The 26,681-nt window shown below is 36.1% G+C and overlaps 1 protein-coding gene across 1 annotated transcript; it reads left to right on the top strand.

The window, feature by feature from the left end:
- On the top strand, window positions 1-26,680 carry PDCD4 (programmed cell death 4). The gene is made up of 12 exons (XM_055560152.1): window positions 1-140; window positions 4,502-4,608; window positions 11,297-11,599; window positions 13,170-13,264; window positions 14,298-14,411; window positions 15,992-16,213; window positions 17,779-17,876; window positions 18,835-18,949; window positions 21,491-21,598; window positions 21,821-21,931; window positions 22,747-22,886; window positions 25,960-26,680. The coding sequence occupies exons 2-12, from the start codon at window positions 4,566-4,568 to the stop codon at window positions 26,018-26,020; spliced, it is 1,410 nt and encodes a 469-aa protein (XP_055416127.1). The 5' UTR covers window positions 1-140; window positions 4,502-4,565; the 3' UTR covers window positions 26,021-26,680.
- The last annotated feature ends 1 nt before the right edge of the window (window position 26,681 follows it).

The raw sequence follows: 26,681 nt of genomic DNA on the forward strand, positions 1-26,681 counted from the left end.
GTAGAACAAAACAAAAACAAACAGAGCGAGAGGGGCCAGAGACGCTCGGAGGCAGCGGCAGACGCTGAGGTGCGGGGTCGGGGCCGGCTGACCAGAGACCTGGGCGAGCAACAGCAGCGGCGACGGCGGCGGCCTGAGGGGTCAGTAGCGGCGGCCCGGCTCGCGCGGTCGGGAGGACGGCGCCCTCTCCCACAGCCCCTATCTTCAGAGGCAGCCGCTCGTTGGCGGGGGGAGAGGGCCGGGGGGGCCGTGGAGGCGGCGGCCGAGTCCGGGTCGCGCTGGCGGGGCCGGCGTCCGCCGCCTCCTCGGAGTTCGGCAGGCCCAGCCGCGTCCGCCCCAACGCCCTGGGCTGAGGAGAACCGGCCCCGGTGCCCTCCTGCACCCGGCCGGGAGTGTGGCGCCGCGGGCCCGCCCCCTCTTGGACCCCCTCCAGGCTTAGCGGGGCGCGCGGGGCTCTCGCCGTCGAGGGGCTCCTCGCCCGCCAGAAGGCCGACTTTTCATTTTCCTCTGGGGGTGGGCGTCGGGAGGCGGGTTTCTGGCCCGACTGAAATCCTGTGAGGAAGGTTTGCGCCCTCCCCGCCCTCCTGGTCTCCTTGGTGGCCCGCTCTGAAGATGCGGCCCGGCGTTCCCAGACCCGGCCCACCGGAGCCCGGTCCCGGCCGCCCGCCCGCGTCCAGCACCACGCGGGGGTCGGCCTGGCCTGGGGTCTGCAGGAGCCCGGGCCTGCGCGGCGGGGAAGCGGGCCGGGCCGCAGCGGGAGGGGCTGCTGGGAGGCGGCCACGTGCCCGCCGCCCCGGCCCTGCGAGAACTTCGCGGCGCCTCAGGTTGGGTATAGGGTCGCTTGTTTAGTTTAAATGAAATCTCCCGGAGAAAACAAAGACAGGGACGGAGCCCCCCTTTCTGTGCAGCGTGTGCTCTGTCTGCTGCATTTGTCTATTTGATACTGCGGTGTATGCGGGGAGGCTTTTTTGGTTTGTTTGCTTTACAAGAGCTTCAGAACTGCCTTCGGAAGTCAAAATCGCCTGTCTCCCCTGGCCCTAGTGAGAACTGACTGCGTAGCCAGCAGTTGTGAGATACTGACAGAGGAGTAAAATGACTAAAAATGCACCTTTCTCGGGCGGGGGGCGGGGGGCGGGAATGTCACCGCCTGTTTTTCCCTGGATTTTTCACTGTTAAATTAGACTTTTGGTATTCTTGCTAACGTAAGGCTTTTTAGGAACTCACCACTCACTTTTTAAAGGACCACTACAGATATGTTGTAAATTTACTTATTGGTATTTATGCCTTTGAGCTTTCCTGGCGGCTCAGTGGTGAAGAATCCGCCTGCCAGTGCAGGAGATGCTGGTTCGATTCCTGGCTCCGGAAGATCCCTTGGAGAAGGAAATGGCAACCCACTCCAGTATTCTTGCCTGGGAAATCCTGTGGACAGAGGAGTCTGGAAGTCTACAGTTGATGGGGTTGCAAGAGTTGGACACAACTTAGCGACTAAACTGCCACCACCATTTCTGCTCTTAACTTCCCTTTTTTATAGGTTTATTAAACTCCTTAATATCTTAGCAGGCGTCTTTGAATTTTATTTTGGTTGGTTTTTCTGTTGTAATAAAGAGAAAGGAAAAGTAATTGCTAAAAGTGTAAAAATGACATTTTGCTATTTCCCCTCATTTTTGCATCATTGTGGTTGAGTGCTTTTAGCTGATTTTAAGTGGCTAGTTGGCAGTGACTGTAGCCCTGGAGTGAATACAAGTACTTTTCTAGTTAACATATGGCCTAAACTTCAAAAAACAGTCAAAGTGGTTTATGAGGTATATTTCAGGAAATAGATTTTTTTAGGGGAGGTAGGATGGGAAAGTGAGGGTCTTTTTGGGAATGCCTTGGAAATTGATGCTTCTGCCTGTATGTTTCTGTGAAACACAATGGATAAATGAAAACTGTTTAATTTCAGCCTTTAATTTTGTCTGACTTACAGCTTTATTGAAAATTTACTAGTTTCGTGTGAAGAATGTGGAGTTTAGAATTTTTTTTTTTTTTTGCTTTACATTTTTCTTAAGTTTGTGGCAAAAATCTTATGGATTGTTAAGTAACTGGAAGCTCATTACTTTGAAGACAGTACAAACATGGGACTTACCTTTATCCTTCTGTAAATTCTAAAACATCTGTGTTGTTATCAAGTGTCCCTGAGTTCTTGAATGTGTTAATCATTGCCAGAAGACCCAGACAGGGCTTTTTGTTGTTGTTGTTATAATTATTTAATAAAAACAAACTTGATAAACTATAGTCATTACCTGATAATGTTCTTTGTCCAACTGAGTGTCTTTTGTGTAATAATTTAGATATTATTTTTAGTGTTAGAAAAGCAGTATTTAAAATTTTGATATGACAGCAGAAGTCTGTGTTCTAATAAGCTTCTCTCTGGTAACTCTAAAGAAGAATCTTCCTGTGGGTTATTAAAATCTTATATTGAGCTTGTGCACACGGAACTGGATTTAGAAGGTCAGGGTTCTAATCCTGGTTCTTCCAATGAGCACTTTCTCTGATTCTGTTTAGTTATGTGAACAGTGGAGTTCCTACCTCAAGATTGTTCTGAGTTGTACATGAAATAACACATGTAAAATTGTGTTTGAATTGTAAGGGGCTTTTTACACATCAGTTATACTTTATTAGCTAAGTTCTGTGGAAAGTGTCCTCTTGAAGATTATGCTTGTATCAAGATTGAAGAAGATTTTTAAAATGTAACTTGTTAAAAAATCTCACACGCCTATCATGTGACATTTTTCTCTTTCCAAAACATGTGATTCATCTACTAAAATGAAATAGGTTTGGCATTTTCAGCCATGGAGGACACTAATGTTTAGGTTTACGAACTCTTTGTTCATTTATCTTTACGTATTTCTAAGGTTCATATTTTCCCCCTAAATCTGAAGTTGGTAGGAGTTACGATACTGAAAGATATTTATGTACAATCCATATTTTTGTTTCTTCTGAATAGAGAGTGATTTCACCATTTTCTTAACTTCTGAAACAATATGGTAGCATCTCAGTAGCCTAAGGATTATGCCACATTAAGAAACTTAAAATTTTAGCATAAGGTATGTGTTCATTTTTGTTTCACAAAATAATACCCTTTTCTGAAGGAAAGGGCTGTACAACTTACAAGATGTTAAAATGGTGTATGTTAAGAAATGTAAAAGTCAGTTTTTTCTTTGAGTGGCAGGAGGCATATCATTTTTCTAAAATGACAACTAACAGTAGGTTATGTTACATGAAAACTAAATGCTTTGTTGTAATTTATTAGTCATTCTCTTTAATTTGTGCATTTTATATCTTTTAAAAAGTCACTAGACTTTGCTAGTGACCCAGATGGTAAAGAGTCTGCCTGCAGTGCGGGAGACCTGGTTTGATCCGTGGGTCAGGAAGCTCCCCTGGAGAAGGAAATGGCAACCCACTCTGGTATCCTTGCCTGGAAAATCCCATGGACAGAGGAGCCTGGTGGGCCCCAGTCTATGGGGTCGTAAAGAGTTGGACACAACTGAGTGACTAACACACATATCTTTAAAAAAGGGCACACTGCTGGTGAAATGATTATAAATGACCTGAATGACATATCTAACTTACGTTACTTCTAAGTACTCTAAATCACTATTTAAAAAATATTTCCAGAGAGATTATAAAATTGTATTTGGTTGCACCTTCTGGTGATAATTTTCATGAGAATGTATTTTGATAGTCTTTTTTCAAACAGTGGATTTTTATTGCTAAGTTAATTGTCTAAATAAAAGGTAACTGATTTCATCAACTAGGACCTTCCAGCATTAGTAATATTCAAACCATTTTGAAATCAAGATCTAAAATATTGAGGTGCTAATGTCATTGTACTTACTCTTTTCTTAAATAGGTAAGATTTTTAAAAGGAATGAGTTTTTCAGATTATAAAAATAATGCTGTCATAGAAAATACTAATTTAAAAAATTTCTTTGTAGCAGTAATTATAGGTGCCTCGGTGATGAAATGGCAGATTTATTTGCTTTCAGATATGTTTTAGTGTGAAAAATAAGATAATCCTGTCTTTTTTTTTTTTTAACCAAAACTGTGTTATTTGCATTTTAAAGTATTAGTTCTTACAGTTAATTGGCAACAAACTATTCAATATCTAGATGTAGCAGATTAATTATGAGGCCTGGTATTTTTAAAAAATTTGGAATGTGTATCTACTTTAACTTGAAATAAGCATGTTTAGCAAATATATCTTTTAATTCCAAGTTACAGGGGTGCTTTGCCACATCCGGAAATTTGGACTTTTTTTAATCTTTTTGGACACAGGTAAACTTATCGAGAAGATTGAAACCAAATGTTAATTAGGGGAAGTAAAGTGAACTCTTAAAAAAAAATGGAATTATGTGGTGATTTTTTTTTTTTTAAACAGTCTGAGTAAGTAAATTAAATGGACCTTAATTATGTGAGTTTGGAAGATGTTGAAGTTTTTCTTTTTTTTTTCTTTTTAAAGAAATACATCCCAAAGGAAGAGTTCCATTTGGTAATTTAATCAGTGCAAGTGAAATTAAGGAACAATGGATGTAGAAAATGAGCAGATACTGAATGTAAACCCTACAGGTAAGTAATTATCTTGAATCTTGACTATTGTGAGCAAGTTTTAGGCCATTCCAAATTTTATGAAAACATCTTTACTTTAAAAACCATCTTAACTCATGCTATAAGAAATCAGGTCATATTATTTTAAAAATCAGGTTGGTGATTCTTACTTTTATGAAATTTATTGTATGTATTTTTCTGTGTGTCCTTTCACATTTCATACATTTATTCTCCAGTATTTATAATAAACACTATGGTGTGGATGGGAGCAGAATAGTGAACCTGATCATTACTATTTTCATATGTGCTAGTTAGTGGTTTCTATACTATAAACTATTCTTGGTATCATTGCTATCTTTCCTAACTAATAATTTATTATAAATTAACTGTATTTTCCCCAATTTTCCATGATGCTTCAGTAGTACATTATTGTAAAAATGATTTTGTAGAATAGATGTCCAAAATAACTTTAGATCTAAATAACTTTAGATCACTTAAAATGTGTATATACCTTTCAGGATAATCTTTGTAGAGAGCTGATTAGGATTATGAAATATTCTCAGTAGCAAGAACTTTTCATGTTGGTACATTTTAGGTAATTCTTTGCTTTATGATTAACACTGAAAAAATCTCCATGGAATTGAATGTTTAGCATATTTCAGTTTTTAATATTATAGCTTCGTTTTTCAATGATTTTGATTCGCTGTTCTGTCCAGTTATATAGTGATCTGAATTCACACTTTGAAGTTGAAGCTTCTTTGCTATTTTAAGTGTGCTAGAAAATTATTGTTGAAAAAAATTACTACAATAATTAATGATTATTTTGATGCTGCTATATATAATGGCTCTATGAATACTTGTTTTTTAGCATTATAAATGGGTCTTATGTCCCTGCTTCGTTGAGGCGGGAATAGTAATGATAAAATTTAATAATATATTTCACAGATGGATAATTGTTTCTTCTCTGTACTGTCTAGTATGATAGCCAGTAGCCACATACGACTACTTAGCTCTTAAACTGTGATGTATCTGAATTCAGATGTATTGTAGGTGTAAAACTTTTTCTATTGGTTACATGTTGAAATGATAAAATGGATCTATTACATTGAATAAAATATATTAAAATAAATTTCAATTGTTCCTTTTTAGTTTTTAATAGGAATATTAGGAAACTTAAAATTACATCTTTGACTTGCATTATTTATTAGATAGCACAGCTCTAAGTTTTATACTGTTTTCTAATTGTAACAAGTTCTATTTCTAACTTTGTTCTTGATGTCTCTGCTCAGTACTTCTTAAATACTTTACTACTTGGATGAGCCTTAGACAGGCTTTGGCATTCAATTTAACCTGTAACAGTCCATGTTAAACTAGTGTATTAATTCCAGCTTCTACTTTTACCAGCTGTGTTACTTTGGGGAAGTAGGTTATATGCTTTGACCTTCAGTTTATTCATATGTAAAGCTGGAATTGTAAATAACCTACTTTAAAGGTTTGTTACTGGGATTAAGTGAGATACTGTGCATGTGTGTCATGCCCATAGCATGTATTATGCGTATCACAAATGAAAATGTGCTTATATTGTTAAATATAATAACATAATTCAGTGGACTAGTAATTGAAAGTGTGATTGTCTGGTACTGTGGTGTAATGTATTTGGGTTGGTTATTGAGATGTTAGAGAATTCAGAAAGAAGAATTTAGTACACAGTAGAAAATGACTTTGAAGTCACCACATTCTGTACTCAAGGTTTTTTTTATCTTTTAAACTTGGGTTTTCTTAAAGTCAGATCAGTAGTGGTTCAGTTCAGTCGTTCATTCGTGTCTGACTCTTTGTGACCCCATTTCTAAAACCAGCTTGAACATCTGAAAGTTCACGGTTCACATATTGCTGAAGCCTGGCTTGGAGAATTTTGAGCATTACTTTACTAGCATGTGAGATGAGTACAATTGTGCGGTAGTTTGAGCGTTCTTTGGCATTGCCTTTTTTTGGGATTGGAATGAAAACTGACCTTTTCCAGTCCTGTGGCCACTGCTGAGTTTTCCAAATTTGCTGGCATATTGAGTGCAGCACTTTTACAGCATCATCTTTCGGGATTTGAAATAGCTCAACTGGAATTCCATCACCTCCACTAGCTTAGTTCGTAGTGATACTTCCTAAGGCCCACTTGACTTCACATTCCAGGATGTCTGGCTCTAGGTGAGTGATCACACCATCGTGATTATCTGGGTCGTGAAGATCTTTTTTGTACAGTTCTTCTGTGTATTCTTGCCACCTCTTCTTAATATCCTCTGCTTCTGTTAGGTCCCTACCATTTCTGCCCTTTATTGAGCCCATCTTTGCATGAAATGTTCCCTTGGTATCTCTAATTTTCTTGAGATCTCTAGTCTTTCCCATTCTTTTGTTTTCCTCTATTTCTTTTCATTGATTGCTGAGGAAGGCTTTCTTATCTCTCCTTGCTATTCTTTGGAACTCTGCATTCAAATGGGTATATCTTTCCTTTTCTCCTTTGCTTTTTGCTTCTCTTCTTTTCATAGCTATTTGTAAGGCCTCTTCAGACAGCTATTTTGCTTTTTTGCATTTCTTTTTCTTGGTTATAGAACCCCAAAACTTAGGTAGTGAAGTGAAGTCTCTCATTCGTGTCTGACTCTTTGTGACCCCATGGTAGCCTACTGTAGGTAGGCTGTAGCCTACCAGGCTCCTCCCTCCATGGGATTCTCCAGGCAAGAGTACTGGAGTGGGTTACCATTTCCTTCTCCAGGGGATCTTCCCAACCCAGGGATTGAACCCGGGTCTCCCGCATTGGAGGCAGACGCTTTAACTTCTGAGCCACCGGGGAATAGGTTAAGTATATAGCAAAATATAAAAGAGCAATTGATGTAAAAATGGGTTAAAATTATAATACCTAATATATAAAATATACCTAGATATATCTACTGCTCAAGATACATAAATGTATATTTGAAAGGATATTAAAATAGTTGAAGAAACTCAAGTGTAGAAAATATGATTAAATTGAATACTTTAGTACTCTGAGGGACATTTTAATGCATTGTTATACTTCTAAGAGAGGCCTTTATCTTCCGGTTGAGTTTGGTGGCTCACCTTAATTGTTGAATAATGAAAGCAATACGTTAGAGATAGGTGTTTAATGTTTGCTTTGATCATCCATTTTTATGTGAAACACCATCTAGCTTGTCTAATCTATGATCTTTCCTTCTTCCTCTTATTCTTTTTTCTTCTTTGTATTCCCTCATTCCCTGTTTCTTTAGCTGTCACCACTTTGTTGCACTCTAGCTTTATATTTTCTATAGTTAACAGTCATCTAAGATTCAATGTGAGTTTGAATCTTATCCGCAGTCCTTGTTAAGTTTGTAACTTTTCTATGAAACATCTTTCTGGAAAATGAGGATAAACAGCTTCATTGTAGAACTTTGTTTGAATTATAGACCATGTAGGTAAAGTACTTGTGACCTGCTATGTAGTAGGTACAATACTGATGGTAATGATAGAAGAAGTATACAACTACTATGGCTACTGCTCCTTTTACTACTAATAGTAGTTTAGGTCTGGTGGTTATGATGGTGTCCCAAAGTGACCCTCCTAGCACTGGCTTCCTTTCCTAGTCTAAACTTTTGAATACTGTTTATTTTTTAAATTCTGTTTGAAAGCCCTTTATTTTGTCTTTAAAAGGGTTAACCTTTTTATTTATCTCAGAGTTATTTCAGTTAGTTCATGACTGAATACAGCAACATTTTCTTAGCTGGTGTCTTGACACTTTCTATTTTTTATAATATATTCAGTATTCCTCTGCAAACAAATTATGCCATATCTACCTATGATATCAAATCTGAGCTCTGACCATTTGAATGTGGGAGTGGTCAGCAGCTATTCCAGTGATTGGAACAGGATCAAAAAGGACCTAACATTACAAGGTAATGAGTTTACACTGACCCCAATAGGAATACCTTCAAAGGATTATCAGTGGAAGAAGATCAGTCTCCATGCAGTTTGGAGAATGGTTTGAAGATTCAGGGCAGGAGACTATTTATGAGACTGCTCAAGTGGTTTGGTGCTTCTTAATGTTTTTGTTTTGTGATTACTACAGGATTTGTGCCTGTTATACTTTTTTTCAAGAATTGTAAAGATTTTAACACATCTATGGTTCTTTATAGGTTGATTTAAAAAATCTTTAGTTTCTACCTTAAACATTTGAAAGACCGTGCATATAGATTTGACACATCTTAGTTACACTTTGGAATTTCCTAAGACATTTAAGCAAGCTTCAGGAGTTGGTGATGGACAGGGAGGCCTGGCGTGCTGCAGTCCATGGGGTCGCAAAGAGTTGGATGCAACTGAAGACATTTGAAAGGCTTTCCAGGTGGCACTAGTGGTAAAGAACCTGCCTGTCAATACAGGAGACAATGCAGGAAGACATAAGAGACACAGGTTCAATCCTTGGCTTGGGAAGATCTCCTGTGGCAACCCACTCCAGTATTCTTGCCTGGAGAATCCCATGGACAGAGGAGTCTGGCAGGCTACAGTCCCTAGGGTCACAAAGAGTTGGACATGACTGAGGCAACCTAGCAAGACCTTTGAAAAGGGATTCAGCTCTGAGTTGAGTTAGCCATAATGAGCAAAACTCAGGCCCAGGGGTAACTAATTCACTAGCTTTCTGAGCCTTGAAAAGTTTTCAGAGTAAAGTAAAGCCAATTGTTTCCATGTCATTTGATCCCCATTGACATTAGAGTAGATAGCGTGAAAGATACTCTGCTAGGTGCTGCAGTTACAAAAATATACAGTATAGACATGGTTCCTCTTTTGAGCCTTATGACTTATTTGGAAAAGCACGACTGGTGTATAAAAATACAAGTGATTTTGTGAGGTGGTAAATGAGCAGTATGTGACTGTTACTGTGCCTAAAATTGTTGGAAAAGTTTTCATGGAGGAAGTAAGACCTAAAGTATGTCCTAAAGGACTTTGGTAACTGGAAAAAGCAGAGAGGATGACATTTTAAACAGAAGACCATTGGGAACTGTGGATGCATTGCTGTCTTTCAGGGAATAATGTGCAACTTTTATATAGGCTAGAAGATATTCAGAGAGTGGTAAGTAAATGTGAGTCAGATTTGGAGAAATGAATTAGAACTTTGAGATAATGGCTTTGAAAGCAGTGATGAATCAGCAGTTTGGCTCAGTAATCACAAATGATCACTTATTTGCCAAATGCCTTTCAACCTCTTTGGATTAGTAGCATTTTCTAAGTGTCCATAATTAATCATGAGATGTTTGGCAATTTATTTAAAGACTCTTATCCTTAGTTTCCTTGTCTGTATAAATGATGCAATAAATAGCTCTCTAACTTATGGGTAAGTGACAAAATGCCCAGCCTAGAGCTTGGTAAATAATAGGCATTCTGTAAAAGTTTATCTCCCTTCTCTCAAGAGCCTTAGTCTTTTGTTTCTGTCTCCAGCTGCTTGACTGTCTTAGCTCATACAAGTTTCAAAGGTTTTATGTTTGTATTTATATTAACACAGGTTTTATGATATAAACACATGAGATAACACACTTTCTGTAAACATTGTTCATTAACATTCAATGCCTTAGTTTACTTTCCATGATACTGTGAAGAAAATCCTGGTTCAGTTCAGTTCAGCTCAGTCAGTCAGTTGTGTCCAACTCTTTGCAGCCCCATGGACTGCAGCACGCCAGGCTTCCCTTTCCATCACCGACTCCCGGAGTTTACTCAAACTCATGTCCATCAAGTCGGTGGTGCCATCTAACCATCTCATCCTCTGTTGTCCCCTTCTCCTCCTGCCTTCAGTCTTTCCCAGCATCGGGGTCTTTTCCAGTGAGTAGGCTCTTCTCATCAGGTGGCTAGAGTATTGGAGCTTCAGCTTCAGCATCTAGTCCTTCCAATGAATATCCAGGACTGATTTCCTTTAGTATTGACTGGTTTGACCTGCTTGCAGTCCAAGGGCTCTCAAGAGTCTTTTCCAATACCATAGTTCAAAAGCATCAATTCTTCGGCGCTCAGCTTTCTTTATGGTCAGACTCTCACATCCATATGTGACCACTGGAAAAGGCATACCTTTGACTAGAAGACCTTTGTCAGCAATGTCTCTGCTTTTTAATACACTGTCTTGGTTTGTCAAGAAGCTTTTCTTCGAAGGAGCAAGCATCTTTTATGGCTGTAGTCAGTGTCCACAGTGATTTTGGAGCCCAAGAAAATAAAGTCTGTCACTGTTTCCATTGTTTCCCCATGTATTTGCCATGAAGTGATGAAACTGGATGCCATGAAATTAGTTTTTTTGAATGTTGAGTTTTAAGCCAGCTATTTAGTTCCTCTTGATTTTTGCCATAAGGGTGGCATCATCTGCATATCTGAGGTTATTGATAATTTCTCCGTGCAGTCTTGATTCCAGCTTGTGCCTGGCATTTCGCATGATGTTAAATAAGCAGGGTGACAATATACACCCTTGATGTACTCCTCCAGTTTTGAGCCAGTCCATTTTACATGTCCGGTTCTAACTGTTGGTTAGTTGTCATTTATTAGATTGAGCCTATGAAATTGGAAATATGTGACTGCTACATATAAAAATGATAATTTCATATGATTCAACCTAATCTAACATGACTATAGCTGGTATAGCAATAGACAGTTAAAATGCTTACTTAGATTTCTTTTTTTCCTTCATTTTGTTTTTAAGACCCAGATAATTTAAGTGACTCTCTCTTTTCTGGTGATGAAGAAAATGCTGGGACTGAGGAAATAAAGAATGAGATAAATGGAAATTGGATTTCGGCGTCTTCCATTAATGAAGCTAGGATTAATGCCAGGGCAAAAAGGCGGCTGCGGAAAAACTCATCCCGGGACTCCGGCAGAGGCGATTCCGTCAGTGATAATGGAAGTGAAGGCCTTAGATGTGGAGTATCTGCACCAACCAGTCCAAAGGGAAGGTTGCTGGATAGGCGATCCAGATCTGGGAAAGGACGGGGATTACCAAAGAAAGGTTGGTATATATCTTACGCAAAGAAATAAAAGGAAGAGATGCTTTCTGATTCTTGTACTGCAATTTCTTGTTCTAAGAATGAGAGGAATTTAAACAATGATAATGTAAGGCTTTATGGTTTGTATGTATTTTTACATAGAAATAATCCAAGGATTACCCCACTCTTTAAATTGAGCCTTTTTGCTTGTTTGTTTAGGTTTAGCTCTCTTAAGCAGAACTTGGTCTCATTATTTCCAGCAAAATATACACCAGTGCTTTTCACAGTTATGACTTGTGCATGTATTCTCTAATTCTGCTTGAAAGAAGTAGGGTCAGAAATTCATCATACCTATTATCTAATGAATCTAATTAATTATGTCTTGTTAAGAATACATGATAAATACAATTTGACTGGTAATATCAGGGTCAGAATTTTAATAATTTTGTAGATCTGGTTCTAAGTTCTTTTTAGTTCTATTTATTTTGGGTACTGGTATTGTTTTACTGCTGTATCTCCAGGGCCTGGAGTAGTGACTCGCAAGGTAGGTACTTACATAATTGTTGAATTGAGGGGTCTTGTTAGCCTCTATGGTAGAATTTTGATGCAGTTTGGAGATTTCACTTGCATCTAAATGGTGAAAGCATCAAATTATGGCCTAGGATTCTTGTAAAGTTTTTGTGCCTTGTCAAAAATTGTTGTTGAATGACTCTGCAACCATTGCCTGGATCAGAATGAAACCTAACTACCAGATTTGGTTTTGCTCTGGTGGTAAGAATTATACTCAATGTGTAAATAACGCCCCCCTTCCCCATGGGTGATAAAGTTCTTTTAAAATATTGCAATATATTGAGCCTTATAAAAACATTTCAATACATTTATTTAGTAAAGCAACTTTGAAAGTTGGAATTGTTTAACTTCTGCTGATCTATTTGTTGGTAGAAAAATAGAAATGATTAGTTTGGTTAATGCTTCAATAGAAATCAGTTATTTGTAATATATTTCTGGCTGTAAAGTATTTGTTTCTGGTGGGCTTAGAGGGTTGCAGTCGGACACGACTGAGCACACACACATGAATATCTAAAGAGAATTTGACTTTAAAACATTTGATGGTGGTCACCATACTTTGTTGAATAATTTCTCTGTTGTTGAGTTTTCTATGTCATTCCTTAACTGAATTAGCGTATTTCTTTTTGTTGTTCCCAAGAAATGTCAGAATTTAGAGCCCAGTTGTTATCAGCTGCCTTGAGGTTACCGCTACAGCTATTTTTGTTTGTTTGTTTGTTTTGTTTTTTTACTTTTATTTTAAAGCGTCTGCTTTTTAGTTTTAACTTTGTGAGCTGTTTCAACTTGCTTTTTGGAACTAGGTTATAAATATATCTAATCATAACTGAAAAAGCAATAATCTGAATAAAAAGTTTACCGTATAATTCTTAACTGGCAAAAAAAAAAACCCTGGCATAAAAATTAAAATACAGTTTTTTAACTGCTCCTTAATTAACACCTGAATGTCTAGAACTATTTCAGATTTCAGTTAAAATTTATGAACTGTGGACATTATGCTGTTTCCTTTCTCAATTCTAAACTTTTCAGGTGGTGCTGGAGGCAAAGGTGTCTGGGGCACACCTGGACAGGTGTATGATGTGGAGGAGGTAGATGTGAGAGATCCCAACTATGACGACGACCAGGTATAAGGCTGATACTTCTTGTGATACGTATTTAAAAGACTTACAGACTTTTTTGACCTCATGTTTGTAACATACTCATATATTGGTCAAATCATGTATTCTATATTTGTAGTATTCATATACATATAATTTTATTTATATGTGATTATCTGCATGATTATATAATATGTATATGAGTGTGTATATATGTGTATACACGTTACACCCATTCGTATATGTATCTAAATTGTAGGTATATTCAGTACTTTCAGACTATTAGGTTAATTTTGGATGAGAAAACCAAGTTAACTGAGTAATGTATGTGTAATTTTCACTTGGTTTTTTAATTTAATATTTGGATATGGAAATATTTCTAAGAGAACATGAAAAAAATGTTTTAAAACCAGTAGGATTCAAGTACTATAAAATGTTTGCTAAATATTCTAATTTTAATGTATAAACTTGAAGGTATTTGTTGTTAGATGAAGCCAGTCACATGTTGCAGGCAAACACTTCAGGACTTTTTTTTGCAGAGGACAGGGTTAGAAGATTATTGGACTTCTTATTTGTTTTGAAATTTCAGTTGAATAGTGCTTTTTCATAGAGATTTTCTGGACTCATGAAGGCTTTTATTTTGTAGTACTAATCATAAAGTCTTTGGTTCCTGCTGTTTGTTTGTTTTTTTTTTAATGACATTTTAATGAAAATACTGGATATAATAGAAAGCCATCATAAAGTTTTTTGGTCACTGAAGTATTATTGGTTTTTTGGGAGAGAGAAAAAATAAACAATCTATGGTGGATCAGGAGCAAGTCGTATATTTGCTGTGGTTAGTGGTTCTGATCTATATTTTTATTATATTCAGATTTTATAAAAGAACAGTGACATAGATTTCTGTTTTTATATTATGTAAGTGATCAGAGCATGTAGCATGTTTTTTTCTTGTTCCAAGTAGGTATTACTAAGCAGTTGGAGTACAAAACTATGAAATAATTTCAATTTATCTGAAGATTGTGTTCTTTAATTTATAACACTCTGCCTCTTCCCTTGCCAGGAGAACTGTGTTTATGAAACTGTAGTTTTGCCTTTGGATGAAATGGCATTTGAAAAGACTCTGACACCAATTATACAGGAATATTTTGAGCATGGAGATACTAATGAAGTTGCGGTAGGTTTAAAGTTGCAAGTGTAACTTGTTTAATATGGGAGAACACACACTGTTAAAGCAAAACATCATATCCAGGAGGATTTTGGATCACTGGAAAAGACTAAGCATTTTTTAATATGTAAATGAAGTTTTAACTAAGAAATGGAATAAAATTTTATTTACCATTCTTAACCTGTTTGCAATCTGATGAGGACTATGTGCCATTTCCTTCTCTGAAAAATGGCACAACACAATATTTTAATAATTGTAATTATAACATTCCCATAATTGATAGTATTTAAAATATAATTTTAACAATTTCAAGGCGTTTATGGACCTAAAACCTCAGGGATCTCAGTTAAAAATACTTCAGTTCCACTTTCTTTGATATTCATTTCAATACTTAAGACTAGAATAAAATTTATCCTTGTACTCTGTCCAAAAATGAACACAAATGTAAATAAAGATTTAGAAAAGAATGCATACAGAAATCAAGAGAACAAATGTTATTTTGAAGCATAATTTGCATGAGGACATTTGCCCTATTATGAATTGTTCATAAAGTAAATCTAGAAGGGTAAAATAAAATTATTGCTCTCGTTTAGTAGTTTAGTATTATTGACTTAAAGTAATAAAATTGTATCTCTGTAGAAGACTTATAATTTAGATTCTTTTAATTCAGACTGGGCTTTCTTGGTTTGTCTCATAATATGAGGTTTGATAGCTTTGCATTTTTGTAGGATTTGAATATAAAACAAATATTTGATCAGTGGATACCATGTGGAGGTATTTATAATGGTGATTCCTGCCTTTTTGAAGCTCAGTCAAGTGAAGGAAATGATACATGCACGGATTATTAGAATGTTATAGAGGAAAAGTTTACCAAAGTCCCATGAGGGTAGGGACTTGAAATCTTGTTACCTACCTAGCATGGGACCAGCGGTATACTCAGTTTATTAACTGAGTAGTACTGTGAGGTGAGTGTTATGGAAGCATAAGATGGAGGGTGATAGATTATCTGGAACCATCTGAGGATGGTTAGGCGTTTGCCAGGCTAAGATGGTTGAAGCGGGTTTTCCGGGAAGGAGTAGTCCTGGAAGGAGTTTTCCAGGAAGTAGTATCATGTTTAAAGTCAATGAGTTGTTCAAGTGCAGCCCAGAAAGATGAAATGGAGTGGGGAGAGACGATTAACAAGGACACCAGTTAGGTCACTCAGAGTAAGTATCAGTAACTAACTGGTTACTCTGAGTCACCTAACTGGTATCCTTGTTATTAGTCATCACTGTATGTAACTGAGTTACAACGTAGCTTCTTTGGTCATACTGCCTATATTCTGCTTCATACTTGGTCACTCCTCTGGGACTCTTCAGCAAATACTTCATTTTTCTGTGCTTTGGATAGGGTGAATATGATGATAATACCTCCTCAAAAGAGTTGGTTTTTTGAATTAAGTAATAAAAACTTATTCCTCAAAATATGACTGCTTCTCTGATTATTTCGAAACAAGGAGAGAGGATACATGGATAAAGTTTTGATTTTTTTTTCCAAAATAAAATTAAACTATAGGCAGTGACATACTTCTTTTTTTTTTTTTTGAGTAGGAAATGCTAAGAGATTTAAATCTTGGAGAAATGAAAAGTGGAGTACCAGTGTTGGCAGTGTCCTTGGCGTTGGAGGGAAAAGCCAGTCACAGAGAAATGACATCTAAGCTTCTTTCCGATCTTTGTGGGACAGTAATGAGCACAAATGATGTAGAAAAATCATTTGATAAATTGTTGAAAGACCTACCTGAATTAGCACTGGATACTCCTAGAGCACCGCAGGTTTGTAAAATTCTTCTTTGTGTTCATTCTTCTTTTTGTTCATTCTCCGTCTGCTTTGCTTGGATTTATAGAACTAATACCTGCTCCTAGGAAGTTTTATTAGATGAAAGAGGGAAAAACTGGCCCATATTCCCTATCACACAACAATAGTGCTCTAATATTTTAATGTATTTTTCCTTAGCTCTTTCCACTCCCCCAGTGTAGTTCTCATCACTGTAATTTTATATCCTACTTTCTCCACTATGGTCTCTAGTTTTTTGGTCATTATTTTTTTTTTGCTGTCTCTATATTCTTTATTACATGTAGTTGAGCTGTTTCATGACCTAGGATCTTTTAAAAATGTAGATTGTTGTAATTGAGGATTGAGTTTGCTTCACTAATGTTATGAAAATAATCATAAATAAGATTGTTCCCTTTTATAGCTTTGTAGGGAGATAATTAGAAAATTCATGACTTATGTATGCTTTTGTTTAGATTCTGTCCTCAAAGCCTTTTACTTTTATTAGATTTAATACATGCTGACACTATAATATGACTTTCTGGTTTGAAATTGAAAACGTGTGAAATCGTTGCTATTTACCTGACCAAAGTTTTAAAGCAAGGTAGGAGCACTTTACTTAAACATTAATTTAGGAATAGAGTATAGGTAGGTTAACTTAAATGCTGTTTCTGTTTTCTTTCCTGTGACAGACAGTAAGTAGTCTGTGCTAGTATTGAACTGTGATTCAAACATGAACTTTTTTTTTAATACCAGTACCAATACTTAAAAAAAGAAACTGTACACAATAGTCATTATAGAAATTTTGGAAAATAAGGAAAAGCCAAAAGAAAGAAAGGCGAGCAAAAATAGCCACTGTTAACTGTTAGCATTTTGGTATTAAATCTTCCATTCTACTTTTTGTGGATATATGTCAATGTATAATTTTTATATATCCTTACCTTTTGGTTTTAATAAAAAGTGGAATCATGGTGCATATGCTACTTTGTAAACTTGATTTTTCTTACACTCATAAAAATGCGGTAAACATATTTGTCCATATAGTGTACCCATCTTACATATATACCGTTTAACCCACAATTACTTTTAGACACTCAGTTGTTTCCAGCGTTATAAGAAATAATGCTGTGAACATGCGTTCATGTAAATATTTCTACACACTTTTACCCCCTCAGATAAACTCTTTTATTCAAACAGGTTTTTGAGAGACCATAGTCCAAGTTTTTTTTCCCCCCAGAAGAGTGGTTTCTCTTGACTGTTAAGTCATTGACTTGGCAAATATTTTTGATCATGTATGCTATGCTTCAGGCAGTGTGCAAGGTTGGGGATTCAGTAGTGAGGAAAACAGATGTTTTATGCCTCATGGCACTTAAATTGAAGGTTAAGATGTGGGGAGTGTATGCCAAGCATAACTAGTAGGTGCTAAATGATGTTTTCTGAATATTCCAGCATGTCTTAGGTATTGACTGTGTAGTTCAACCAGTCTTCATCATTTATGTATTTAGAAATTGTGTCCTATAAAGGTTTTAGATTTTTTATATGGCTCTTTTTTTCCCCCTTATTATAGTTGGTGGGCCAGTTTATTGCTAGAGCTGTTGGAGATGGAATATTATGTAATACCTATATTGATAGTTACAAAGGAACTGTAGATTGTGTACAGGCTAGGTAAGTAAATTAATTTTTCTACTTAGAACTTTCAAAATAGGGGAAAGTTCTGCAGGATTCTGTTGAAATGCCACTGGAATTAATCAGACATTGTGGATATCTATTTGTCATTTATGTGTAATTAAAATTGAGAGTTTCTTGATACAATAGAACAGAAAGAAGATAGTATTATAATGTAGAAGTTCTGCATTATATATTTCTGCATATATATTATATGCAGAGTTTTAGCTAAACTATTACCTACCTTTATGTCAAGCTACTTTTCTTTCTGCCTCAGTTTCCATATTTATAAAATGAAAGGATGGGACTTAGAATGTTCTTTAAGGTCCCTTCAGGTTTTAATATTCTGTAATTATTTAATCTTCTAATAAGATGGACAACATTAACAAAAGAGCTGTATTTTCAATTTTATATTTATTTGCTATGGAAATCTTAGGAAATAATGTTTCTTACTTTTGTTCTTTAGCATAACTATAAGCTAAATGTGTTATTTGGGAATTATGCTCTATAATTTTTCGTAACTTCCTAGAACTTAGATTTGGACTTAGCCATGTCTTAGGTTTTCATAGGTATAGATACTAATTTTCTGGAACTATTTCAGGTCATAGTATAATGGTTGCCTTGGTGGGAAAGTATGAATATATACAGAAATTCATTTTAGGTGAAATGTTCCTTCTCATTGTAGATCAATTATTTTGTAATAACATTAGGGTTCTGTTGACTGGGAAATGGAAATAAGTGTGTGAGAGAATATTAATATGAAAAGCAACCTTTTTCCTCCAGCTTTTAATTTTGAAAAATAGTTTAAGAGAATTCTTAACTTTAGGTTGCTTTTATGTTATAATGCAAAAGCTTTTAGTGTATATAGCCCTACCTTTTCCCCGGACTTTATCCATAATTTGGTCAATCTCAACAGTGTTCATATGTCAAAATTAACTGTTTTTGTTTGTTTTTGTAGAGCTGCTCTGGACAAGGCTACTGTGCTGTTGAGTATGTCTAAAGGTGGAAAGCGCAAAGACAGTGTTTGGGGCTCTGGAGGTGGGCAGCAGTCTGTTAACCACCTTGTTAAAGAGGTAACTATGGGGTATTGTCTTTAATTTATATGTGTTCTTTAGGAAAATAAACATGCCCTCTAGCTTTTATGGACAAAAATTAAGTTCAGTCTTGCAAGTGAAAAATTGAATAATCCTTATATATATGGCTTTATGCCCTTTTGCTATAAATTATACCATGACCATATAATCATTATTAAATTTTTACTGTTTCCCTGACTTAAAAATAAGATTGTGTTAAGTTAAAGTGGCTTTCATGAAGAAAGCTATGTGGGAACCTTAGCGGAATACCTAGTCTTTTTCTTGGTATTTAAAATTCAAACTGTTGAAGTAAGAGTTTCTATTTTGTAGTTATCTACTAGATGTCCATTTTTATAACCAGTTTGAAACTGGATGGTCTCAGATTTTGTTATGCATTATGAACACTAGAGTAGATCAGAGTGGTAGAATTTTTGTAAGGAAGTTCACTACTGTGAGAGTTGGACCATAAAGAAAGCTGAGCGCTGAAGAATTGATGCTTTTGAACTGTGGTGTTGGAGAAGACTCTTGAGAGTCCCTTGGACTGCAAGGAGTTCAAACCAGTCCATCCTAAAGGAAATCAGTCCTGAATATTCATTGGAAGTACTGATGCTGAAGCTCCAATACTTGATGTGAAGTCACCTGATGTGAAGAGCTGACTCATTGAAAAAGACCCTGATGCTGGGAAAGACCGAAGGCAGGAACAGAAAGGAACGAGAGAGGACAAGATGGTTGGATGGCATCACCAACTCAATGGACATGAGTTTGAGAAAGCTCTGGGAGATGGTGAAGGACAGGGAAGCTTGGCGTGCTGCAATCCATGGAGTTGCAAAGCGTCAAGACATGACTGAGCGACTGAACAGCAACAAATACATACTTTAAAAGAAAAAGTAATTGATTTTTGCATTAATACCAGATTACTCTCTATGGATTTTTTTCTTGGCAGCAAAATGATATTCTATATTAAGAAACCAAAAATGTTTTACTCTTCTTTGAGGATTTTAAAGAAAATTAGAAGATTTATATAGTACATGTGCTTTTTATTTTTGACTGTAGTCTTTTCATGTGAAAGAAATAAAACTTTCTATATTCCGAGATGACATCATCTGTATACAGAAAATCCAAGTGAATCCTCAAGAAAACAAAAATACCAAACTGTTATAAAAGAATTCACTGTGGTTGCAGGATATAAGATATGCATACAGAATTTAATTGTAGATCATCTGTATGCTAGCAATGAGTGAATGATTTGAAATGAAATTAAACAATTACATTGATAATAGCATAAAAATTAAATATAAAGGAATAAATTTAACAAAAGAAGTGCAAGTCTTCTGAACTAAAAATGATAAAACACTGTTGAAAGAACTAAGGTTTAAATAAGTAGAAAAATATCCCATGTTTATGGACTGAAAGACAACATTGCTCGGATGATAATGCTTGTCAAAGTTAATATTTTGAGAAACTGCCAAACTATTTAATGGTACGTGAATTATCTCAACAAAAATTAGTCAACATAAAAGCTGAAATAAAACTACCAATATATGAGTTTGAGGTTGACAGTATTTGGATATTCATTTATTTTATATGGAAGGATGAGTTGGACAGAGAGGACTTTTAGAAATATATATGTGTATTTATCATTCTCAAAAATGCATGGAACCAAATGGGAAACATTTAAATACTTTATATAACAAAGTTAAAAGTTCCATGCTTTAAATATTTATTTTCCTAGAGCATAATAGGAATTATTCATCAATCTGTATTCTGTTGATCAGATTTTATTTTTTATGGAAATATGTTGTAGAATTTGGAAGTAGAAGATATGTAAATAAGATTATTTTATTCAGTCAGCTAACATTCATTTGAGTGTCTGCTAAGTGCAGATGATTTTAACAGGCAGTGTATAGGGGAGAACATTCCTAGTTGAAGTTCTTGTGCCGAAAAACTTTATCCTCTTTCTTTTTTTCTGGAGCCATAGATATTCTTGTGTGACTTTAAACAGAGTCAGGACTTGACCTCCTTAGCCGTAACTGAAGTAGAATTGCTAACAAACATTTTAAATGGGCCTCAAAACTTCAGTTTTAGAGGAAAGAGACTAGTATTTAGAGAATCTTTGCTCTGTCTAGTAAAGCCCTATTATCTCTCATTTTTTGGCTCCCACTGCAGTATTAAGGTTATCCTGGTGGAGATAAGTTTGTGCCACTTTAAAAAGTCATTTTGAGACTTCAGTTAGTGCCCTCTAGTGGTATTTAAAGTGACTTCTTTTTTCACAGGGAGCATTGAAGCATGACCACAGCTCAGGCCATACACACGTCTACACGTCAGTCTCAGTGATTATCAAAGCACACCAGAACACTGCATTATTCCCTTTATGATTTGCTTTTCAGTTGTGAAAAAATTCTGTTATGTCAAGACTACTAGACAACTGTTTGTGACTTACTTATTTACTATGTAATATATTGAGATGAGGGTAAATCTTCAGGCAAAGCAGAATTTTTCAAAAATCAAGAACTAACACATCTCAATTCTTAAATCTGATAGATTGATATGCTGCTGAAAGAGTATTTACTCTCTGGAGACATGTCTGAAGCTGAACATTGCCTTAAGGAACTGGAAGTACCTCATTTTCACCACGAGCTTGTATATGAAGTAAGATTACTTTGGCATTCCAAAGAGAATTATTGTGTTCCTTTTTGCACCACAGAGACTTAATGCTTCTTTAATAATACACATTTTTAAAAAATTACAATATTAAGGGAGAGTTCTATAATTTTTAATGGTTACATATTAGAGAAAAGAGATCTGATAGATTTTAGGAGCAGTTTCTTATATGAAAATGAGCAATAATTCAATCATTTATTCAATTTTTAGGCCATTGTAATGGTTTTAGAGTCAACTGGAGAAAGTACATTTAAGATGATTTTGGATTTATTAAAATCTCTTTGGAAATCTTCCACCATTACTCTAGACCAAATGAAAAGAGTAAGTATAACATTTTGAACCATGTTTAGGCTGATATCTTAAATTTTGTATGCCTGAATACAGACTGAAGGTGTCAATGAAACTTTCTTTCTGGTTTATTTAGTAATGTTATGCCTTTTTCTATATTTTTTAATGGTACTGTTTAGTTTTGAACTTCTTACAGCATTTCCTGGGAAGTTGTAAATATGTCAGCTTTTTTTTAATCTAAATTTAAAAAATGTGTGTGTGTATGTTCTTCCTCAAGAGTTCTAAGATATGATAATTTGGTTATATCTAAGAGTCAGACACGACTGAGCGACTTCACTTTCACTTTTCACTTTCATGCATTGGAGAAGGAAACCCACTCCAGTGTTCTTGCCTGGAGAATCCCAGGGACGGGGGAGCCTGGTGGGCTGCCGTCTATGGGGTCGCACAAGAGTCGGACACGACTGAAGCGACTTAGCAGCAGCAGCAGAGAGAAACAAATTTTTAACAAAAGTACTTGATTTATTTCTATTTTATTGTATGCATTGTTATTAAAATGTTGGTAAGGTTCTTATTTGCCTTTTATTTTTTTAAAATGTAGTAAATGTATTACAGTAGATGGAGAAATGTATCCAGTGTCCATTGTCTGCTGGAAGCTCTTTTGAGAGAACAGTTTTAAATATTCTGTAACAAATGTACTTAACTCTTTGTACTTTTCAAGGTTCAGATCTGACTTCAGTCTAATTAATATGACCACTTGGACCTAAATATAGCTTGATAACAGTGATGGGTTACATGCATTATGTATTTTATATGGGCTAACACTTCTGTATATAACTTCATTGTTCTAGGGTTATGAGAGAATTTACAATGAAATTCCGGACATTAATCTGGATGTCCCACATTCATACTCTGTGCTTGAGCGATTTGTAGAAGATTGTTTTCAGGCTGGAATAATTTCCAAACAACTCAGAGATCTTTGTCCTTCAAGGTACTTTATTTACTTTCTCAACATCAAATACTGACTGAGGTACTTAAGGTTAAGCTAATTTTCTGTTTTTCTGTCTGAAAAATAATAGTATCTTCCCTTTAGTTACTCATTAGTGGAAAATCATCTGAGTCTATGGAAAAGCAAGCATGAAGCTTTTTGTTCTCTTGTAAATCTGTACAGGACTATCTCATGACGCCCCAGTTCACTGGAAAGAAGCTAATTTTGTGGAACAAAATGTGTCTTACTCTGTTCTGAGTAGTTTAAATATTATTTCAGAGTAGATATTAATCAGTAAGATGAAAAAATTGAGGCTTATGACAGTGTAATGCACCTTTTCTAAGGTTACACATAGTAGAAGCCAAGGATGGATCCAGACTTTTTCCGGCTTTAAAGGTCTATGCTCATTCCTATCGGAGAAGGCAATGGCACCCCACTCCAGTACTTTGCCTGGAAAATCCCATGGGCGGAGGAGCCTGGTAGGCTGCAGTCCACGGGGTCGCGAAGAGTTGGACACGACTGAGCGACTTCACTTTCACTTTTCACTTTCATGCGTTGGAGAAGGAAATGGCAACCCACTCCAGTGTTCTTGCCTGGAGAATCCCAGGGAGGGGGGAGCCTGGTGGCTGCCGTCTGTGGGATCACACCGAGTCGGACATGACTGAAGTGACTTAGCAGCAGCAGCAGCAGCAGCTCATTCCTATTCTGTATGTAGGTTCCTTTTGATCCTTCACAGAATGGAGAATTGGGGCTGATTGCATTTTACTTCTCTAGAAAGTGTGTGTGTGTGTGTGTGTGATTCTTTGGAGGTATATGTGCTACTAGGATCACACTCTTTAGGAGTTGATGGATTTTTTGTTATTGTTAAAGCTTAAGTTTATATTGTAATAGATATAAAAGTTTAGTAACAGCTAAACTTCTTGTTTGGGCTTCCCAGGTGGCTCAGTGGTAAAGAATCTCCTGCAATGCAGGAGATGCAGGTTCGATCCTTGGTCAGGAACATCCCCTGGAGAAGGGAATGGCCACCCACTCCAGTATTCTTGCCTGGAATATCCCATGGACAGAGGAATCTGGGAGGCTACAGTCCATGGGGTTGCAAGTTGGACATGAAGCGACTAAAACAAAGAAGAAACTTACTGTGTGGTCTCCTTTATGTATATTTTAAGTTTTTGTAATTTTTTTCTGAAGAAATTTCAAACTTGGCATACTTTTATGTAAGTGCATTGTGAGAAATCTCAAAAAATACTTAAGGCTGTCCTTTGCTTACAAAGTTCAGAAGCCATTAAGAGAGAAGGACAAGATAATGGTGGAGATACATTTTAATGGCTTTGATAAAAATGTCTGAAAATGTATATTTCTACTTGGTGATGGCATCCTTTATGTACTAATGTGCAAAGTGGTGTACATCAGTATAAACGGTCAACTTTGGCAAGGCTTTTTGCTACTTGCTGCTTCATTTCCACCCTTGATCTCCTAATATTATAGTATGAAGCCTTTATGTTCAGGAAAATATAGCTGCAATACATACCCCTTTCATAAATACCCCTTAATATGAAAAGGAGTCAACACTTTGGCACTGTCCTTTGATAGCTCAGACGGGAAAGTGTCTGCCTGCAATGCAGGAGGCCCGGGTTCGATCCCTGGGTTGGGAACATCCCCTGGAGAGGAAAATGGCAACCCATTCCAGTATTCTTGCCTGGAAAATCCCATGGACAGAGGAGCCTGGTAGGCTGCAATCCATGGGGTTGCAAAGAGTTGGACACAACTGAGCAACTTCACTTTCACTTTTTAAAAAAGTTTTTCAGCCTCTCTTCAAAAGTCTTAACTAGTGATTTATATTATTGCCTTACTTTCAAGGATCATTTGGAGAGATGTCTAAACTTTCTGTGAATTCCATACAACTTTAACTTTTTATCCTCTCTTTTTTTGCTTATTTGGGCAAAGTGCACATTTGTGTGTGACCTTGAATGCCTGTGCATATTGGTCTAGGGTCAGAGAAGAAATAAGGACCAATTCTGCCCAAGCTCTGTTGAGCACTTACTGCTTTCAGCTGCTGTGACTGTTCCTCTTGAGCTGTTGTTACTACATGTAGCTGTAGAGGAAGGCATCTTGAGTTTGAAATGGCATAAAGTTCAAAATGGGGTATATACAGGAATTAAATTGACTCTGTTTTTCCACATTCAGGTTATGGCTTTTCTGTATCTGAGAAAAAATTAAAAACCATTTTAAAACATAGATATTTTAATAGGTTCTGTAGCTTTAGTTTCCATAGTTCCCAATCATGTTGGTGTTTCCTATTTGGTTCAATGTTTAGCTTTCAAATAATATTAATAACATAGTAGAAATAAATACAGGCATGTCTCATTTTATTGTGCTTTACAGATACTGTTTTTTAACAAACTGAAGGTTTGTGACAACCCTGCATTGACAAGTCTGTTGGTGCCATTTTCCCAAACAGCATTTGCTCACTTGATGTCTGTGTGTCACAGTTTGGTAGTTCTCAGAGTATTTCTAACCCTCAACTTGCAAAAAGATTAGACTTGTTAAAAGTTTGGATGATGGTTAGCATTTTTCCTCAATAAAGTATTTTTAAATTATTATATGTACATTGGGGTTTTAGACATAATGATATTGCACACTTACTAGGCCACAGATTTATGTAAACATTATATGCAGTGGGAAACCAAAAAACTAATGTGATTCGCTTTATTGAGGCAGTCTGGAACCGAACCTGCAATAATTTTGACGTGTGTTTGTATTAAATTTCCAAACAGCAAAATGTTTGCCATATTTGTATTTTTTTTCCTTACATGACTTCATTTGAACAGTGAACTTATTTCAATAATTGAGCTTTTGTTTAACTAAAAAATGCTCAGATTAAGTAGTTCATTTGGTATGTTCTAGGGTATGTAACCAGTAAGGTCTTTTCAAAAGACTTAGGCATGCTGACTTTTTAAAATTTAAATGACAAACTATTCAAAAGTTAATGACAAAAAAAGATGAAGTTTTTAATTATTTTAATTGGCTGTAGTCAAAATTTGTATCTGTTTACATGTTTTTGTTCTTTTCATTACAGGGGTAGAAAACGTTTTGTAAGTGAAGGAGATGGAGGTCGTCTTAAACCAGAGAGCTACTGAATAAAGAACTCTTGCAGTCTTGGATGTTATAAAAAATATATATATCTGAATTGTAAGAGTTGTTAGCACAGGTTTTTTTCTTTTTTTTTTTTTTAAAGCACTTGTTTTGGGTACAAGGCATGTCTCAAATTTTTAAAGGAAGTGTTTTTTTTCTTTTTCTTTCTTTTCTGTTTTTTTTTTTTAATTTGAGGGTGTAAAGGAGGGACAGAAAAGCAACCACTTCTTAAGTGGGATATTCTCATAAGCTACCTTTTGTAAGTGCCATGTTTATGACCTAATCATTCCAAGTTTTGCATTGATGTCTGACTGCCACTCCTTTCTTTCAAGGACAGTGTTTTTGTAGTAAAATCACTGGTTTATACAAAGCTTTATTTAGGGGGTCAAGTTAAGCTGCTAAAACCCCATGTTGGCTGCTGCTGTTGAAATACTGTGCTTTGGGAGTTAAAAAAAAAAAAAAGAAAAGTTATTTCTTTGTTTTAAAGAATTTTTAAAAAATGAGCTAGTTGTGAGACTTATTCATCTTTCCAGAAAACATATTGCTTGGTCTTAAAGACTAGACAGTTAAGTAAATGGTGGCTGGAACATCTATTTTTCTACAAAACTGGAAAAATGAACCCAGTTCTAGAAGAATGTATGACAAAATAAAACATGTGAAGCAGTG

Source organism: Bubalus kerabau, chromosome 22 (genome assembly GCF_029407905.1).
Source record: "Bubalus kerabau isolate K-KA32 ecotype Philippines breed swamp buffalo chromosome 22, PCC_UOA_SB_1v2, whole genome shotgun sequence".
In the NCBI taxonomy this organism is placed as follows: domain Eukaryota; kingdom Metazoa; phylum Chordata; class Mammalia; order Artiodactyla; family Bovidae; genus Bubalus; species Bubalus kerabau.

What these genes read in the sequence shown, in the direction of transcription:
- PDCD4 (XM_055560152.1), top strand. Translation starts at nt 4,566, where the DNA reads ATGGATGTAGAAAATGAGCAGATACTGAATGTAAACCCTACAG. An exon ending in GTAGATTGTGTACAGGCTAG is followed by an intron (nt 17,877 to 18,834) that starts GTAAGTAAATTA and finishes TTGTTTTTGTAG; the next exon opens with AGCTGCTCTGGACAAGGCTA. An exon ending in TTAACCACCTTGTTAAAGAG is followed by an intron (nt 18,950 to 21,490) that starts GTAACTATGGGG and finishes TAAATCTGATAG; the next exon opens with ATTGATATGCTGCTGAAAGA.